The sequence below is a fragment of the Dipodomys spectabilis genome, unplaced genomic scaffold, assembly GCF_019054845.1.
Source record: "Dipodomys spectabilis isolate Male_0828 unplaced genomic scaffold, ASM1905484v1 ptg000162l, whole genome shotgun sequence".
NCBI classification, from domain to species: domain Eukaryota; kingdom Metazoa; phylum Chordata; class Mammalia; order Rodentia; family Heteromyidae; genus Dipodomys; species Dipodomys spectabilis.
The window spans coordinates 3,182,745-3,201,390 of record NW_024870839.1 but is presented as its reverse complement, the minus strand read 5'-3'; the positions used below and the strand labels follow the sequence as shown (position 1 = coordinate 3,201,390).

Genomic DNA, 18,646 nt, shown 5'->3' with positions numbered 1-18,646 from the left:
ATATGAAACGCAAGTAATAAAACAGTCTTGGTTCCCTTTGCTTGAAACTTAGCCAAATTATACTGCAGTGTATTAATTACCATACTTGTTCATACTATGAAGATTATACCAAAGGAGAAACTTAGATTGAGGAGATAAAACTGATGCCAATTATTGTCATAGTAATTATTAAATTACATTTTGAAACTTTTAAAATTAAAATTGATTTTAGCACACACTAATTTTTTGTTAGTGCTTTACTGTGACTATTAAAAATATAAATATTAGGCACAATGCCTATGTGCATCTGATCATGTAAAATAATATTATGGAAACAAAAAATATATAAACACTAAAAACACTATCAGGGGAGACTAAGAAGAAAGGGAGGGCTGGGTGCTTATGACTCTTGCCTATAATCCTAGCTACTAAGGAGGCTAAGATCTGAGGATTGCGGTTCAAAGCCATCCCTGGCAGGAAAGTCCATGAGACTCATATCTCCAATTAACCATCAGAAAAACAGAAGTGGAGCTGTGACTCAAAGTGGTTGAACACTAGCTTTGAGCACAAAAACTCAGGGACAGCATACAGGCCCTGAGTTCAAGCCCCATGACTGACAAAACAAACAAACAAACAAACAATTAAATAAAATTTAAAAAAGAATGCACTATTGGGACAGCAAGAAGAAATTTTCCATCAACTACCAATTACTATAGAAGATTTTTTTTTGGGGGGGGGGTCCAGTCATGGGGCCTGAACTATGGGCCTGGGTGCTGTCCCTCAGCTCTTCAGCTCAAGGCTAGCACTCTACCAGTTGAGCCACAATGCCACTTCCAGCTTTTTCTTTTTGCTTATGTGGTGCTGAGGAATCGAACCCAGGGCCTCATGCTTGCAAGGCAAGCACTCTAACACTGAGCCACCTTCCCAGCCCCTACTATAGAAGATTTTAAAAGTGTATTTAACTTTCTTGTCCCAAAAGAATTTAATGAATTATAAATCAAATTAGAAAAGACCCATTCTACAAAATGAGAAAGCAGAATATCAGCATTTTGTGACATATTGATTTATGTAAAAAATATTCCATCATAAGTCAAGTAAGAACTGGCCAAAAGTTATATAACCTCTGGTTGTATTTCAACTTATCTTAGCCTAAGTTGTGGAAAATGCCATTATGTTGAGTAAAAGTATGTTTTCAAATAAAGTAAATACAGAATCTAACACTGAGAGAAAATGTCAGTATAGATGAACATATGTTTTCATAGAGGAATTTGGTATATTCAAGTTAATTCACATAAATGGAAGCTGATTGCTGGGCAAGACAGTTCACACCTATAATCCCAGCTTCTCAGAAGGCACAGATTAGGGGGATTACAATTCCAGGCCAGCTGAGTCAGAAAGGTCTTCAGACTCCATCTCAACTGAAAAAGCTAGGTGTGTCAATGCATTATTATCATTCCAGCTACACAGCAAGCATAAAATCAAAAGCCTATCTCAAATAACCAGAGTAGAAAAGGGAGTACAAAGTAGAAAAGAAATACAATGGGATGGAGTGGGGGCGGGAGGGGGGGTCCGGGGGAGGGGGAGAGGATGGGAAGGGATGGGAAGGGGAAACAAAGGAGGAGGCTACAATGCTTGATAAGAAATGTACTCATTATCTTGCCCATGTAATTGTAACCCCTCTGTACAGTATTTTCACAATTTAAAAAAAAAAAAGGAGCACAATGTATACCTAACAAACATGAAGCCCCAGGTTCAAATCCCAGTACCATCACCCAAAAGAAACCAAGGGACTCAAGTCACTTGATTTTATCTTATTCTTATTTTTTGCCAGAACTCAGGCTTGAACTCAGTGGCTACATGATGTCCCTTGGCTTTTTTTTTCCCCCTCAAGACCGATGCTTTACTGGATTTTCAGATCTCAGTCGCCTGAGTAGTTAGGATTACAGGTGTGAGCCACTGTCTCCCTTCCTGTTTTTATTAGACATAATCTTGGATGTGCCTCACAGGATGGATCTTTTCAAGAAGAATTTACATACAGCAAAATTATGTGTCCTCAGCCTTCTTTGACAAGTAATCAAAGAATTTTTAAAAAATATAACCTGGTTTTTCTTCCTTGTTTGTTTTTCCTCTTTCTGCTCCAGTGAATCCAGGCAAACTAGAAAAAGAACCACCAGGGCAAAAGAACTCCTCCAGAGCAAGAGAACTCCTCCAGTGGGCTTTCCAGAAAGTTTCTGGTGTTCAAGCAGTAGTTTGTCTCCATAAACCAATCAGTTTCTCTCCCTTCCATGCATAGTCCTAGTAAATTACAAAGAGAAAGATGTGGAGAAGTATTGGAGTGATTTGACTCTCCTGGTTTAGGTGCCCACCTAATCTTTATTCATACGTCTTCCCACCTCCCTGTTTCCAGCAGATAATAGGAGCTGGATGTGCAACACCATTTCCCTTCCCACTATTTCCATTGACCAAGGACAGAATGAGAGGGTTCCTTGCATGTGTGATGTTTAATTAATGTTTTATTTACATATTTATTAATTATTATTTAGTGTGCATGTGTCTGTGTGTGTGTGATGATCCTGGGCTTGAACTCAGGATCTGGACACTTGTCCCTGTGCTTTTGTGCTCAAGACTAGCACTCTGCTAGGAGGAGCCACTACTCCTCTTCTGGTTTCTTGGTGGTTAATTGGAGATAGTAGTCTCACAGACTTCCCAAGCCAGGCTGGCTTCATATCCCAACCCTCAGATCTAGGATTACAGGTGTGAGCCAACAAGCATGTTTGACTATTATTGCTGCTTTAATTTTTAAAAAAAAAATTCAACACCCTCCCTGCTTAGGTAACAAGTACAACTCTGTAGGTAAACTGAGGCAGGGCTTCTTCCAGACTTTTGTTGTAAAACTTTACACTGAAACCTCTGGCTTTCTCATGTCTGGAAAGGTCACATAACTTCTTACAGGCTAGAGAGCCAGGCCTTTCTTGTTGGACGCAGATTTATTATTATTATGTATCTGTTTTTGTTTATTTGTTTGCTTAGTAACAGGATTTGAACTCAGGGCCTTGTGTTTGCCAGGCAGGTGTTCTATCACTTGGACTATGCCTCCAACCCTTCTGCTAGTGTCGTTTTTTCAAACAGTTGTTTGCTCAGGCTTACTTCAGACCAGGATGTCCCTACCTCTCCCTCCTACATAGCTGGAATGACAGGCATGCATCACCACACTTAGATTGCTTGTTGAGATGGAGACAGTCTATTGCTAATTTGCATTTATTTATTTATTTATTTAGGTCTGGCCTGGCCTTCAAACACTGAGCATTTCTATTTCTACCTCCAAGCAGCTGAGGATTATAGGCATGAGCCACTCCACCAGGTTCCATGACTAAAGCTTTCTAATGTGCCAATGAACATGTTTAGTAGAGAGATCCGGCCCTTAAAAATAAATTCTCAAACTAAGTACCCTAAAAATTCATCTATTTCTCTAATTATATTTCACATGGGTGCTATACATACCAAATAAAACTAGGATAGAAAAACAAAGGTAAGTCATTTCAGTTCTCTGGGACTTTATTTCAATTTCCAAGAGACACAATGAAGAAATAGACTAAGAAGGCATATTTAGCAAAGCTTGAATATCTCTTATCCAAAACGTTTAGGACCAGAAGTGATTCAGCTTTCTTTTTCAAGTTTTTTTTTCAAGTTTGGAATATTTGCTTGTACATAATGAGCTGCCATGAGGTGAAACCTAATTTGAACACAGAATTTACTTATATTTCATGCACATAGCCTGGAGGTGACCTTATGCAACACTCAGAACTGCTGTGTTTAGACTGCACCTCATAAGGTGAGGTCAGGGTGGAATTTTCCACTTGTGGTATTCTTTCATCACTCAAAAATTTCAGATTTGCAGAACAGCTCTGAGATTCCATCTTACCTCAGTTAGAATGGCCATTACACAGAGTACAAACAACATCAGATGCTTGTGCAAATGTGGGAGGAAAGGAACCCTAATACACTATTGGTGAGAATGTAAACTAGTGCAACCCCTGTGGAAGGCAGTATGGAGACTCCTCAAAAAACAAAATGTAGAAGTAGCCTATGATCTAGCATGATTAGCAATTCTATTCCTGGGCATTTACCCAAAAGATGACAAACCAAGACACAGTAAAGCCACCAGCACAGCTATGTTCACTGCAGTACTGTTCATTATGGCCAAGATATGGAAACAGCCCAGATGCTCCTCAGTGGATGAATGTATCAAGAACATGTGGTAGAGGTAAAGAATCGAATTTTACTCATCCATCTACTCATCATAGAAAGAATGATATCGTACCATTTGTAAAGAAATGGAAAGACCTGGAAACATTATGTTAAGTCAAGTCAGACCCAGAGAGACAAAGGATCCATGTTTTCCTTTACAGGTAGAAACCAGATTTAGCTTACAAATTTATAAGTGAGTAGGTTGGGTGATATGCAAGTGTATACAAATGTATTAATTGAAATATCATAAGTTCAAGGAAGATCTCAAAAGTATACATCACTAGAAAGCAAAAATCAAAGTTCAGCAAAATAAAAGACCAGGAAGTGAGTACTTGAAAGGGTTGGGGGTGTGTCAAGGGGAAAGAGGTAAACAAATGAAGAGAGATGAGGGGGGAAACACCAACAAGAATGCTACCCTACAAAATTAAGAATAGGAAAGGAAGGGCTGGGCAGGGGAAGGATGGGTTAGAAGGTTGAAAGGGATAAACTTGATCAAGATATGTAGTATTCATAAACTGCTTTGTTAAATGGCAACTCCATTTTGGGTTCAGATGTGGGTTGAGGATGCACAAGCTGTCTTTGTAGAACCCTAGGGTTCCAGTTCCCATTGGATGACATTCCAGTTTCTTGCTACTCTCAGGGTCACCTCAGCAAAGGGAAGCTTTAAAGAAGCAACAATCATCTTGTCAGCCCTGCCATGTCTGTGGATCTACAGGGCTCAGCTGGACCAATTGTTCATTGATTCCTTTGAGGTTCTTCAGGAAGTTGCAGGAATGCTTGCTGGTGCTTAGGTCAAAGAAGACCCTACTGACCACAGGGATGCAGTGCTACTGGGCCTCCATTTTTCTTATGGCCTCGGGACTTCTCTATGTGGTCTTGTGTGGAGGCTCTGTCTGACTTAGATAGCCAGACTTCTGTAATGATGTGTGTGTGTGTGTGTGTGTGTGTGTGTGTGTGTGTGTGTGTGTGTGTGTGCACTTAATTATTTCATTGTAAATAAGAGTCTCTTGAACCTTTTTTTCCCAGGCTGGCTTCAAACCTCTAGCCTCATATCTCAGCCTCCTGATAGGCTAGCTAGTTTGACGGACACTGATACACCAGCATCTGCTTTCATGATGATTCTTAAAATTGAGCATTCCAAGGTAGAACTCACAGCTGATAACCCTCTGCAAATCTTGGTCTGGAGGTGAAGGCCTGTTATTTCTGACACATGATCATGTGACAGGACCTGAAGTGAAATGGGGCACATGCCCAAGAAGCACAGTTCACTGGGAGCATCTTGGTGTCTCTTTGCAGCGCCTGTGTGGCTAGTTAGGGACGAGTGGGGAAGGCATGGAAATTTTGTTTATTTCAGGAGTGTAGGGATTTATACTTATATTCCTTAGAGAATGAGAGAGAGAGAGAGAGAGAGAGAGAGAGAGAGAGAGAGAGAGAGAATATGTGTGTGTCTTGGAGAATAATGAGAGTCTTAATGAATACTAAAGATAGTATTTCTGATGTTTCTAGAGTAGCAACTATCTTTGGCCAGGCACTTAGTGGCTCACACTTGTAATCTTAGCTACACAGGTTGGTGACATTTGAGGACTGAGGTTTGACGTTAACCCAGGAAAGTCTATGCGGAACAATTAACCACAAAGGAAGTTGGAAGTAGAGCTGTGGTTTCAATGGTAGAGTGTTATCTTGAGCTAAAACAAGGGACAGAAAAAATAAATAAATAAATAAAACAAGGGACAGTCTCAGGCCCTGAGCTCAAGTCCCAGTACTCCCTCCCAAAAAAGTGTCTTAATCCAATTCAATATAGATTTGACATGTTTCTGTCAAAATAATATTTCAAAACAAGACAGTACAAAATAAAGAAAATAAAATCAATTTTAACCCTCCTCAAAGGAGTGATCCTATATTAAGCTGACTGAGAATGTTCATTTAAAAAATGTAAATACCTAGATGAAATTGACTGATAGATTACATTTGTTAGCTATCTAGCATCCAGTCTGATTTAGAAAACTAACCTAAAGAAAGCTTTCTGTGAAGTTAATAAGCTGATACAGGACTCTTGGCTCTACTACAATATAGATTATGTCCACCTAAAAGATGTTTCTGTGTGTACCAGTCCTGGGGCTTGAACTCAAGGGCCTGGGTGCTATCCCTGAGCTTTTCTGCTCAAGGCTAGTGCTCTACCACTACAGAAGCTCTACCACTCCACTTTCAGCCTTTGGTCATTGGAGATAGACTCTCACCAAACTTTCCTTCCTGGACTGTCTTTGAACCATGATCCTCAGATCTCAGCTTCCTGAGCAGCAAGGATTACAGCTGTGAGCCACCAGTACCTGGCTCCACTTTTCAAGATTTTGACAGTGGAGCATATCTACCGTTCCAGAGACCATTGGGACAGAGGCCTCTGTACCCTTAGGGAAATGTCTTATGTGTTATTCCCATGGACTCCTTGTTCCATTAATTTTTGTACTCGGTAGGCTATTATTCTTGCAGATTAACATGAGGTAGAATGCCTAAGCATGCTGGCTTACTACAGAGACTCCAAGAAAGAAAAATAAAGTATGGCTTCACAAGGAAGGAAGGAAGGAAGGAAGGAAGGAAGGAAGGAAGAGAGCAGAGAGTTTGGGTTTAGGAAAGAAAAATCATATCTTGCATTTACTTTGGAACTTGTCAAATGACTTAACTCTGCATAACCCAATCCAACAATGAAATGAACTAATAATGTTTCATTGAAATTTCATTAGACAATGTAGAGTGGCCATAATAAAGTTGTAAAAGTTCACCTTGACGGATGACATTTAGCATTAGTTTCAAATTAGTATAATTATATGGGATTATTGCTTTATTATACATGATCATATGGCACAAGAGTCAGGAAGGTAACATTACTAATTCAGTTCCAGTTGTTCTCAGATATTTAAAATGTGGTGCAGAGAGCTCTCAGGACAGACATTTATCAGGAGAGAGCAGGTAAAAGGCTGAGAAGGATTTGAGGCTGATCATAGGTCATTTAAATTTCTTCACAAACCTGCAAAAGAAAAGGGAAGTACCAAGTGCTGGTGGCTCATGCCTGTAACTCCAGCTACTTCAGGAAACTGAGATTTGAGGATTGAGGTCCAAAGCCAACCAGGGCCAAGAAGTCTGTAAGATTTTTAACCATAAATGCCAGAGTAAAGGTGTGGCTCAAGCCTTAAGCAAAAGAAGTTAAGAGACAGCACCAAGGCCTTGAGCCCAATCCCTAAAACAAGTGCATGCACACGAATACACACACACACACACACACACACACACACACAAAGTATCTTAGTATCCTCATTCATTATATTGGCTTCATCTAACTAGGTTTTCCCTTTTTCCCCGTGTGTGTGTGTGTGTGTGTGTGTGTGTGTGTGTGTTGATCTTAGTTGGTCTTAGTGCTTAAATTCTGGGTCTGGGTGCTGTCCCTGAGCTTTTTTGCTCAAGTCTAACATTTTACAGCTCCACTCTAGCTTTTTACTGGTTAATTTGAGATAAGAGTCTCATAGACTTTCCAGCAAGTGCTGCCTTGGAACCAAGATCCTCAGCTCTTAGCCTCGCGTAGCTAGGATTACAGGCATGACCCACCAAGTAGACTGTGACAGTCTACTAATACAAAAAGGAGGACCAATGCTTTTGCATTTCTAGCATGATGTAGAGTTCCAATGATCATTCCCTACAGCTTGACTTTTTGTTTTATGCTCTATGGAACCCAGGGCTCTGCACTTGCCAGGCAGGTGATCTATTCTCTGAACTCACCTTCAGCTCCTGGGAACTTACATTACTCAGAAGATTTAAGTGGCTCCTCTAAAACCCCCTAAAATCAAAGTACTCCAGTTTGCAGCTTATAGGCATTGTAATGATTGAAAAGAGAGCTTAAATTAGAAATGGAAACACCCTGCCAAATAAGGAAATGAATGTTCTGTTTAAAAATGTAATCGTTACAAAAGGCCTAATTTTGAAATTTGTATCTGTTTTAAATATCTCAGATATCTTTGTGAGGAGAATCTTTTGATGGACTGTTGTTTCTAATTGGATTAAAGTGTATTTGTACTCAAATGTTTCCCTGTAATATACACATGAGAAAATGTATGATTGTGATATACAGATTTAAAACACTGAATTTGAAACCATTGATTCAACTGTTGTTTGTAACCATGAAAATGAACAAAACTAGAGAAACTATGGTAAGCTTTGTGTCCTAAGAATCTTTGTTGACCGATGTAACTTGAACGGAAAAAAAAGTAGTGTGTAGCTAGGAGCCTGCTTTTAAAATCCTCAGGAGGTTGAGATCTGAGGATGATGGTTCAAAACAGGCATCCACCGAAGAAAAGTTCCTAAGACTCTTATCTCCAATTAACCAGCAAAAGGCTGGAAGTGGAGTCGTGGGTCAAGTGGTAGAACACCAGCCTTGAGCACAAGTTTAAGGACAGAGCCCAGGCCCTGAGTTCAAGCCCCAGGCGTAGTAATTGGTGCATGCACGCGCGTGCATGCACGCACACACACACACACACACACACACACACACCCCTAATATACTCCATATGTTGTCTTGGGGATCACGAGGCCTGACCATAGTCCTCACAACCAGCCCCAGGCCAGAGAGGGGTCTCCCCAAGCAGCCAGGGCCCTCCTGCCAGGGTCACTGCCCTGGGATGAGGTGACCACCTCCTGTGCAGGGGTGGGGCCCTGCGCCCTCAGTTCCACCTCCTCAGCATTCCTTGCTGGGGGGGGGGGGGGAACCGGAGGACCACGGGAGGAGACACTGCTGGAGTGGAGGCGGAGGGCGGGGTCGAATCCCCGGCCCCAGGGCCCTGCCTCTCTCCTCCCTCCAGGAAGACAAAGACCCCTCCCGCCAGGAAGACAAAGACCTGCAGAATGGGGGCCGCACTGGGGGCTGCTGGACTGGAGGACGCAGCCCCGCCCCGCCGGGAAGGGCGGAGCCCGATGTAGGACCCCAGGCCCCGCAGCCCGCGGGCGGGTGTGCACCCATCGCGGGTGCGGACAGGGAGGGGCGGGGCCGCGCTGGAGCAGGGCGGGAGGGGCGAGGCCTGAGGGGGCGGGGCCTTCCGCTGGGCGGGGCCAAGGGAAGCGAGGCTGGGCGGAGCAGAGCCAGCTGGCAGGGCGGGGTCACCGCGAAGAAAGGCTGAGTGGGGCGGAGCCAGAGGCGGGGTGGAGTCCAAGGTTGGGCGGGGCCAGAGGAAGAAAGGCCGGCGGGGCGGGGTGGAGTTCGAGGCTGGGCGGGGCTAGCGGGAAGAAAGGCTGGGCGGGGGCGGAGTCGGAGTCTGCGGATAGGCAATACTACGGGTAAAGAAAGATCGGGCGGAGGTAAAACCCTCGGCTGGCGAGGGTGGAGCCTGAGGGTGGGCAGAATCGCGGGTTAAGAAAGGCCGAGGTCGGGGGCGGGGAGCGGTGGAGAGGTCTGGCGGGTCTGAAGCATGAGGAAAGGCGGGGCCGAGGGTGAAGAAAGGCTGAGTGGGGGCGGAGCCTAAGACTGGGCGGGGCCACAACGAAGAGTTGCTGGGAGGGGCGGAGCCTGAGGGTGGGCGGAACCTCGGGCAGTAAAAGGACCGTAGGGGGGCGGAGCCGTGCGTTGGGAACGAAGCTTGAGGAAAGATAGACGCGAGGGTAAAGAGAGGCGGAGGCAGGGCGGGGCTGGTGAGGGGGAGGCAGGTGAAGAGGCGGAGCCTGCGTCAGGCAGGGAGCCGGGTTGGCGGGGCCACGCGAGGGAGGGGCAGGCGCGGGACGGGGCGGCTCGGGGGCGGGGCGACGCGCGGGTGGGCGGGGCCGGAGCGCGGCTGCGGGAGGCGGCGCTGCCCGGGCGGCGGCTGCGGCGCGGCGGCGGTTGGCCGGTGGGGGTGGGGCCGCGTAGGGCCGAGGCTGCCGGCCGCTGCGAGCGGCAGTCGCTGGGGTCCTGGAGGCGGGTCTGGCGCGGCTGTGAGCGTGTCCCGGCCGGCGGGCGGACGGAGGCGGCGGCTGTGGTGGCGGCTGCGGTGGGAGCCTGAGACCCGAGTTCGTCAAGCGGCGGCTCAGCAGAGAAGCAAGTGCCTGTGGCGGAGTCGGCGGCTCGGGCGACGGCCGCGGGGCCGAGGTACCCGGGGGCCGGCGGCGGTGGGAGCCGGGCCTCTTGCTGCTCGGTCCGGACCGAAGCTCGGGGGCTGCAGCGGGGCTCGAACCCCACCCACCCTCGGGGCCTCCGGTCCGCGCCCTCCCTGCGCTCGCGGGGGGCCCAGCGGGACGGGTGCGGGGCCGGGGTGGGGGCGCCCCGCCGACCCCTGCCCGGGGCCAGACTCCCCTCCCCCGACAAAAGACACGCCCGGCCCGGGCGGCCGAGGGCGGCTGCCGGCTTCTGCCTTCGCCGGCCTCCCCTCGGCAGCCCCCCGCGGCTCCGTGGGGCTCGGCCGCCGGGGACCCCGGGGTTCCTTTTGTCTGTCAGCTGGAACTGCAGGCCGGAACTGTGGGCGAACCCCGCCGGCGTGCAGCGTGGCTCCCAGCCCTTTCCTGCCGCGAGGAATCCCCCTCCCGGCCATCTGTGTCTTCCCCCGGCGTGCGAGAAGGAGCCCGGACCCCAGCTCAGCCCCGGCTCTCGGTGGGAGATGAGGTCAGGGTTCCATCCCGAGACCCGTCGTCCGTGGGAGACTGAGCCCCTGGCCTCATCCCTAGCTCAGGCTCTTGGGGGGAGATTGAGTCCCTGAACTTCCTTGGTAGGAGATTGAGCCCCTGACCTCCGTCCTCAGCCCCCCTTCTTGAGTACGAGATTTGTAACCCTGATCTCCATCCTGAGACCCTGTTCTTGGTGGAATATTGTACCCCTGACCCATCCTGAGCCTCGGACCTTCGGTGGGAGATTGTACCCCTGACCCCATCCTGATCTCCAGTTTTTGGGAAGAGATTGTTCCCCTGACCCATCCTGATCTCCGGTCTTTGGGGGAGGGGGAGATTGTGCTGCTGACCCCTATCCTGAACCCCCGTTCTTGGTGCAGAGGACTGCAGAATTCAGGATGGGCTTGGGTGTCATTTGTTGTTCATATAAGGACAATCACCCTCTCCCTCCTCATTTGTTTTTTTGTTTTGTTTTTTCTTTTTCTTCTTAATTTTCCACCCAGTTCCCATCTAGCTAAAACCCTGGGATTCTTTTCCGTAGATTTTGCAAACTATCCACAAAGAAGTGTGGCCAATCAGCTAGTCCCAGCCTGACTTGACTACAGTGCAAGTTGATGGAGCTTCTTAGTTGCGCTGTTCTACCAAACTAGTCAGAGAGAGCTATTTGGCTATAATTAAGGATGTTAATGGAAGTGCATAAAGAGTCTTTTTTCCCCTCTCATGTTTTTTTATAGTGAGGTTTTGAAATTTTAGGTGAATTAGATTAAAAGGGGGTTATAAAAGGGCAAGTTGTCTTCCCTAGAGGAAGGAAAATTACAAGGAAAATGAATTTATTTAGGGATAAATTGTCCAGCCTTTTGAAAGTGCTATAGATGAAGTATTTGGCCCAGTGAGGTAATTTGTAAATTGTATCCTTTGATTCATTAGCTTTTAACATCATAATGTACTGACTGAGGTATTTTTGTTTTATTTTAGTTACTTATGGAAATGGTTGGTTACCTGGGCATCTTAACATTGAGTAACCTCTGAGTCGGGTTTATTAGCCATCTGTTTGCTGTCTGGAAAGATGCATTCGAAGAATGCTTTCAACTGAGAAGGTCTTCAAAGTGCTTTGCCTTTTCTGCCCTGTGACAGACTAATCTGAGACCATGCGAGATGGTTGCCCAGAATCCTGAAACTGGCAAAAGCAAGTACCTTGAGCAGCCATCCTTCATGAACAGATTCAGTCCTACCTGTGTACTGTGTTATGTGTCATCTCTTTCATGACTTTTAAAACAATGAGCAGCTTTTCTGTGTCTAATTTTCAGATACAGGTTTCACACTTGGAGCTTGGAGCAACATTTTGTTTAATTTGAAAGCTTAGGCTTTCCAGTAGTCTTCCAAATGCATTGTGTCCTCTGTACACTTGAAACATCCACAATCACATGACCTCTAGATAGAACCATGGAGCTCTGTGACCCAAAGAGATACAGGAAAAGTGTTGCTGAACTTTAGCACCAGGCATTTTCCCATCAGTTCAGCAATTAAACTAATGTATGTATTCTCTGATCATCCAGAAGATGGAACCAAATAGTGCTCCACACATTCTGTTGCCAAAAAGATTCTGTGGCTGTTGAATTTTATTCTATCATTCAAAATCAACTTATGCAAGTCCGGAGCAAATGGATATAAAGACCAATGTTGATGTATCCGGATTCTAGTGAAGGTTGAAGATTAAAAAAAATATTATGACTAATCCTTGGGAAGAGAAAGGCTGCAAAATGGCCCAGACAAGTTTACTGCAAGGAAAGCAGTTTTACTGTAGGGAGTGGGTTTTCCACAAGCTTCAGCACTGTCTCCAGGAGAAGACCAACGGTTGTAACAGCACTGCCAGTACCCCATCCCTTGTCATGAATTCTGGGAATAATGCTGGTGCTGTCTCTGGCAAAGGAGCCGCCTGGGGCGTGTTGCTGGTAGGAGGGCCTGGCAGTGGCAAGACAGCACTCTGCACTGAGCTCTTGTGGCCAAGTTCACCGACAAGCCTGCAGAGAGGTTTACATCGCCAGGCCTTGGCGTTTCATTTCTGCAAAGCCCAGGACTCTGACACTTTGTGTGTTGGAGGGTTTATCAGAGGCCTGGTGGCCCAGATCTGCCGCAGTGGACTGCTCCAAGGGTATGAGGACAAGCTAAGAGACCCAGCTGTGCAAAGTCTCCTGCAGCCCGGGGAGTGTGAGAGGAACCCCGCTGAGGCCTTCAAAAGGTAACTTGGATGTCAGATGTGGTGTGCAACAAAGTGGTTTTTAGTTTATTTAGTTATTTATTCATTCATTTATTTGTTTATAACCATTGTGAGTTACCTTTATGCAGGGTGTATAATTGGGCATTGCTGCTGATTGATAATACACCTGTTTGGTTTTCATATTGAAGGAAGCAAAACTTAGGTTTTGTACTTTTGCATAGTTTATGGATTAAAAGTCAATCTTGATTTGCTTGTTGGATAACAGAAAGCTAAATTTCTCAGACAGTACCCATACTTGGTAAGAGAAGTTTGATCCTGTGTTGCAGGGAACTAGTTAGTTGCCTGAAAGAACAGGAGACTGGGTTTGCAGGGAGGTTTATAGTAGCATTTTTTTAGTAGCTGTTTGGTAATTGAGTTGTTTTTGTTTAGTGTTGCCTTTTTAAATAAGAAAACTTTTTTCCTAACAAATCATTGGCATTGAGAATCTGCAAAGAATTTGCCAATGTTTTGGGGAAGGAATGAACTAATTGGAAAGCTGAGTGATATGTTGTGGTGATACAGAGAAAATACTGTAAGTTTAGAGTCACTTGAGTGTTTTATTGAGTGATACAAAAACATTTTGTTCCCCTAAATTCAGGTAGGCATTTTCCCATGGTATGTGTATTGGTCTAAAGTGGCATTTCAAAGTGGTTTCAGATTCTTAAATGTGTTCAAGAAAACATCATTCCTTGAAAATAATCTGAGTGTATCTGCTCTTCTGTTCATTATAAAAAGTAGCAGACAAACATACTTGGTGTTTTCAAGGCTTCTCTTGGGCTTGAGTATGTATGTTGCCTTTTTCTTTTCAGCATTAGGTGGGTCTTAGCAGGGAAACGTTTGTGACCATGGCATACAGTACACTCTGCACCGGAGGTTTGTGTGTCTCTGTGAGTGTTTACAGGAAGGATATGAATAGCTTGGAGAAGGGTAACATTGGTTTCTACTTGTCCTCAAATCTGTATGAAATCTATAAAATTTAAAAGTGGTTATTAATAATGGTAGCAGTCTGTCACTATTGTAAGTGCTTAACAAATCTTTGATCTTCCCAACTGTCTTGCAAGGTGGGTGTTCTTATTCTTCCCATTTTATTGATAACTTGAAAGGGGGGGGGACGCATAAAAAACTGCCCATGGTTTTAAGAAGTTTAGGTTAGTGAGTAGCACATCTGAGATTTGAAGTATGTCTAATATGTAATTGTAGGAATTCCCTGGAGAAAAGACTTTCATATGGGATGTGTCAATGTGATTTAAGGGTATGTCTCAGATTAACATTATAAGTGAGAGGAAAGACAGGGTAGATAGAATTCAGATGGAGATTGACCATGTTAAAGTCAGCTAAAGGACTTGATTTGAGAAGTGTGACAATCTTGTAGGATTCTAACATGTAAGTACAGCCCAAAAAGGCAAAATTTTACATATTTCCCTGTTAGCCATCAGAGTAAGGGTAAATTGTTATATCATGTGTAGTTAATGAAGAAATCAGTTACAGAAGGCCTGTGGCACAAATGTTAGATGAAAGGATCAAGGGACAGTTGAACTTGATTATTTTTTTCTTATATTTTATTCTCTGTTTGTATGTGTGTGTATTATCTCTAAACTTTTTGTTCAAGGCTAGCACTCTACCACTTAAACTAGTTTATTGAAATTATTTTTTCTTCCTAACAGAATAATGAAGGGAACTTAAATACCACTTTGTCTTCCTGCAGATAGGGTAAAGTGTGCTGTATCTTTGCTTCAGTTGTCAAAAACCTTTCTAGTGCACTGGAAATGGGGCTTGATGGTAGCCTAGCATGCTTGAAGCCCTAGATTCAATTCCTCAGTACCACAGAAAAGGCCAGAAGTGGCGCTGTGCTAGCCTTGAGCACAAAGAAGCTCAGGGACAGTGTCCCAGCCCTGAGTTCAAGCCCTACTACTGGCAAAAAAATAAGACTTTCTTCTGACCTTCATTCATTAATTCTTTTTTTTTTTTTTGGTCGATTATGGGACTTGAACTCATGGCCTGGGTACTGTCCCTGAGTTTTTGCTCAAGACTAGCACTCGACCATTTTGAGCCACAACTCCACTTCCAGTTTTCTGGTGATTAATTGGAGGTAAGAGTCTTACAAACTTTCCTGCTGGAGTTGGCTTTGAACCACAATCCTCCTGAGTAGTGAGGATTACATTTGTTTTGTTTTTTTTTTTTAATTTTATTTTATTTGAGAACATACTGTACAGAGGGGTTACAATTACATGGGCAGGATAATGCATACATTTCTTACCAAGCATTGCAGCCTCCTCCTTTGTTTACCCTTCACCTCCCTTCCCAGCCTCCCCCCTCCCCCCCACCCAATCATACCTCCCCTCCCCCCCCCCTCTGACATTGTAAAGCTGGTTTTGACATGACATTTTGTACTTCTCATTGTTGCAACAGGTCCACCTGAATCCTTAAACGACTTGTTTGTCCCCATCTCCTCCACATGTTATACTGACATCAAATATAGTGAAAGCGGGGGTTACACTGTGGGGGAGGGACATACAAAGCAACCAAGAAATAATCTTATAAATGCATTAGAAACACATGCATGAAAGAAACAAAAACATTAAAATACATATTTGAGGGTTCGTTTTCCTAACATCACATTATCTGACTTTTTCCACTTGACTCATACCTATACTAGATATTGCAAATAACGGAAACCATGGGACCTATGTTTCTTTGGGCCTGGCTTACTTCACTTAATATAATTTTTTCCAAGCCTTTCCAAATGTTCAACATCCCTAGCCATAAAAGAAATGCAAATCAAAACAACATTGAGATATCACCTCACTCCAGTTAGAACAGCAAAAATCAAGAACTCTAACAACAACAGATGCTGGAGGGGATGTGGACAGAAAGGAACCTTACTTCATTGTTGGTGGGAATGTAAACTTGTTCAACCACTTTGGAAAGCAGTATGGAGGTTCCTCAAAAGACTTCACATAGAACTCCCCTATGACCCAGCAATCCCACTTTTGGGCATTTACCCTAATGTTTACAAAAAAGACCACACTAAAGCTACCAGCACAACTATGTTTATTGCAGCATTATTTACCATAGCTAAGATATGGAACCAACCCAGATGCCCCTCAGTAGATGAATGGATCAAGAAAATGTGGTATATATACACAATGGAATTCTATGCCTCCATCAGAGGATTACATTTGTAAGCCACCAGCACCCAGCTTCACTCATTAGTTAACAGCTATTGAGCAGATATTTTGCGTTAAGCAGTTGTGCTGAGATACTTACTTTGAGAACATTCTCTGTGTTAGCTGACGTTCAGCTGGAGGCAAGAGGTAGTTAGGACATACAATTACCTACCATTAGGGAGCTTAAGTTTTAACATCATCTTCTTTCTTTTAAAAAAAATTTTTTTTTTATTGTGAAAATACTGTACAGAGGGGTTACAATTACATGGGCAAGATAATGAGTACATTTCTTATCAAGCATTGTAGCCTCCTCCTTTGTTTCCCCTACCCATCCCTTCCCCTCCTCCCTACTCCCCCCCAACCCCCCCCCCCAATCCTCACATCATCTTATCCTCTTTTTTTGCGGGGGGGGGGGGGGGGGGGGGTCCGGTCGTGGGGCCTGAACTCTGGGCCTGAGCGCTGTCCCTCAGCTCTTCAGCTCAAAGCTAGCGCTCTACCACTTGAGCCACAGCGCCACTTCCGGCTTTTTTCTTTTTTGCTTATGAGGTGCTGAGGAATCGAACCCAGGCCCTCAGGCATGCAAGGCAAGCGCTCTACCACTGAGCCAACTTCCTAGCCCACATCATCTTATTTCTATGAAGAGAAGTAACAGATAAAGTAAACATATATTTATTATGCTTATGTAACACACGAACATTTTAGCATTAATAAAAATTATTCTGCTAAAGGGAATGAGTAATGGCAGATTGATTTCATGTATTTTTTAATTACCATTTGATTTTAAATAATTCTGTACGTTTACAGTTCATTTTTTTTCTTTCTTTTTGTATGCCATTTAGCAGGGCTTGCATCCAAGGTTTCTTGATCTCAGTTAGTTTTCTTCCTCATGTCCAGTACCATGTCTCCAGTCCTGCATTTTGCTGGGTATTTGGAGATAAGAGTCTTACAGCCTTTCCTGCCCATGCTAGCTTGGAACTGCAGTCCTCCTAGTCTCAGTCTCCAGGGTAGATAGGATTACAGGCCTGAGCCACCAGGGCCCATCTAACCATTCTTTTTATTTACCTTGTAGTGAAAGGAACTAAGTAAATGATTATATTTCATTTGAGTTTTGAGAATTAAAGGTTAATTTCTTTCATCCTGCCCTCCCCCCAGGCTTTATTACAAAATTGTACATTGTATTTTAAATGTATCTTTTTCCAGTCTTAATGTTAGAAGAAGAATTTCTTGGTAGCCCTATAAATGTAAAATGAATTCTAGGTATTTTAGATAACCAAATGAGTATGGAGAAGTGGGCAAGACAGAACTGAAGATGGCTGCTTCCTTCAAATAGGCACTCCTATGAGACTCTCACTCTCTCTCACGGACCTTCAAGCCAGTGGTCCTTCTGGAAATACAATGGATTTGGTGCTGGGAAATACAAATGTTTGTTCCTGGTTATGTCCTTCCCTGCTTTTATTTCTCGCAAACAATGTGCCAGGACCAGGTATGAGTTTTCTCTGTGATAGCACATTTTCCATGTAGAATAACAACAGTTTTTTCTGTGTAATGTCAATACTAAAAATAAAATGCTTTTATGAGTACTATGCATGAAATGTAAGTGGAATAAAACTATGATGAAAAGTTAAACAATGAATTATAGGCTTTAAAAGTACAACAGAAACATTATGTTTACTGGGTTTAAAAAGTAAGGTGACTGATTTTAAAAAGATTGAGCTGGGCACTGGTGGCTCCAGCTTGTAATTGTAGCTAGTCAGGAAGCTGAGATCCAAGGATCCTGGCTCAAAGCCAACACACAGGCAAGAAAGTCCATGAGACTCGAGACTCCTTATCTCCAATTAACTATCAAAAAGCTGAAAATGGAGCTGTGGCTCAAAGTGGTAGAGAACTAGCTTTGAACACAAAAATACAGGGACAGCACCTAGGCCTCAAGTTCAAGCACAAGGATTAGCATGTGTGTGTGTGTGTGTGTGTGTGCGTGTGTGTGTGTGTGTGTGTGTGTGTGTGTGCGTGTGCGCGCGCGCGCACACAACGAAAAAGATTGAAAACTGGGAGTCCAAGCTGACATCTGTTGTTTATGTCAAATAGGAATCCTTGGAAACTTGCGTATTCTTACTAATCTTCATTGCTCTTAGGATATTTATGATTGTTCACTTATATCTCTAGGTTTTCATCTTACTTTGCAGTTATTTATGTATATATCTTCTATATTAAGCATTGCTTCTTAATGAATTTTTATATGTACCACAGCACTTTGTATAGCATGTTTCATAGAATGATTGCTAATTACATTTGAGTGAGCACACAATACTGTTTGCTTATTTATTACGGTGTATCTGAGCCTAACTGAAAGCTCTTAAATAAGAAAGAAAATTGAAATGTTTTG

At 43.9% G+C, this 18,646-nt stretch overlaps 1 protein-coding gene across 1 annotated transcript in view; it reads left to right on the top strand.

The window, feature by feature from the left end:
- The first annotated feature begins 11,826 nt into the window (after nucleotides 1–11,826).
- Ankrd50 (ankyrin repeat domain 50) overlaps nucleotides 11,827–18,646 on the top strand; it is a 37,847-nt gene continuing 31,027 nt past the window's right edge. The window contains exon 1 of the mRNA XM_042693016.1: nucleotides 11,827–13,078. Coding sequence (XP_042548950.1) covers nucleotides 12,567–13,078 — 512 coding nt within the window. The 5' untranslated portion in view covers nucleotides 11,827–12,566. The remainder of the gene's footprint in view (nucleotides 13,079–18,646) is intronic.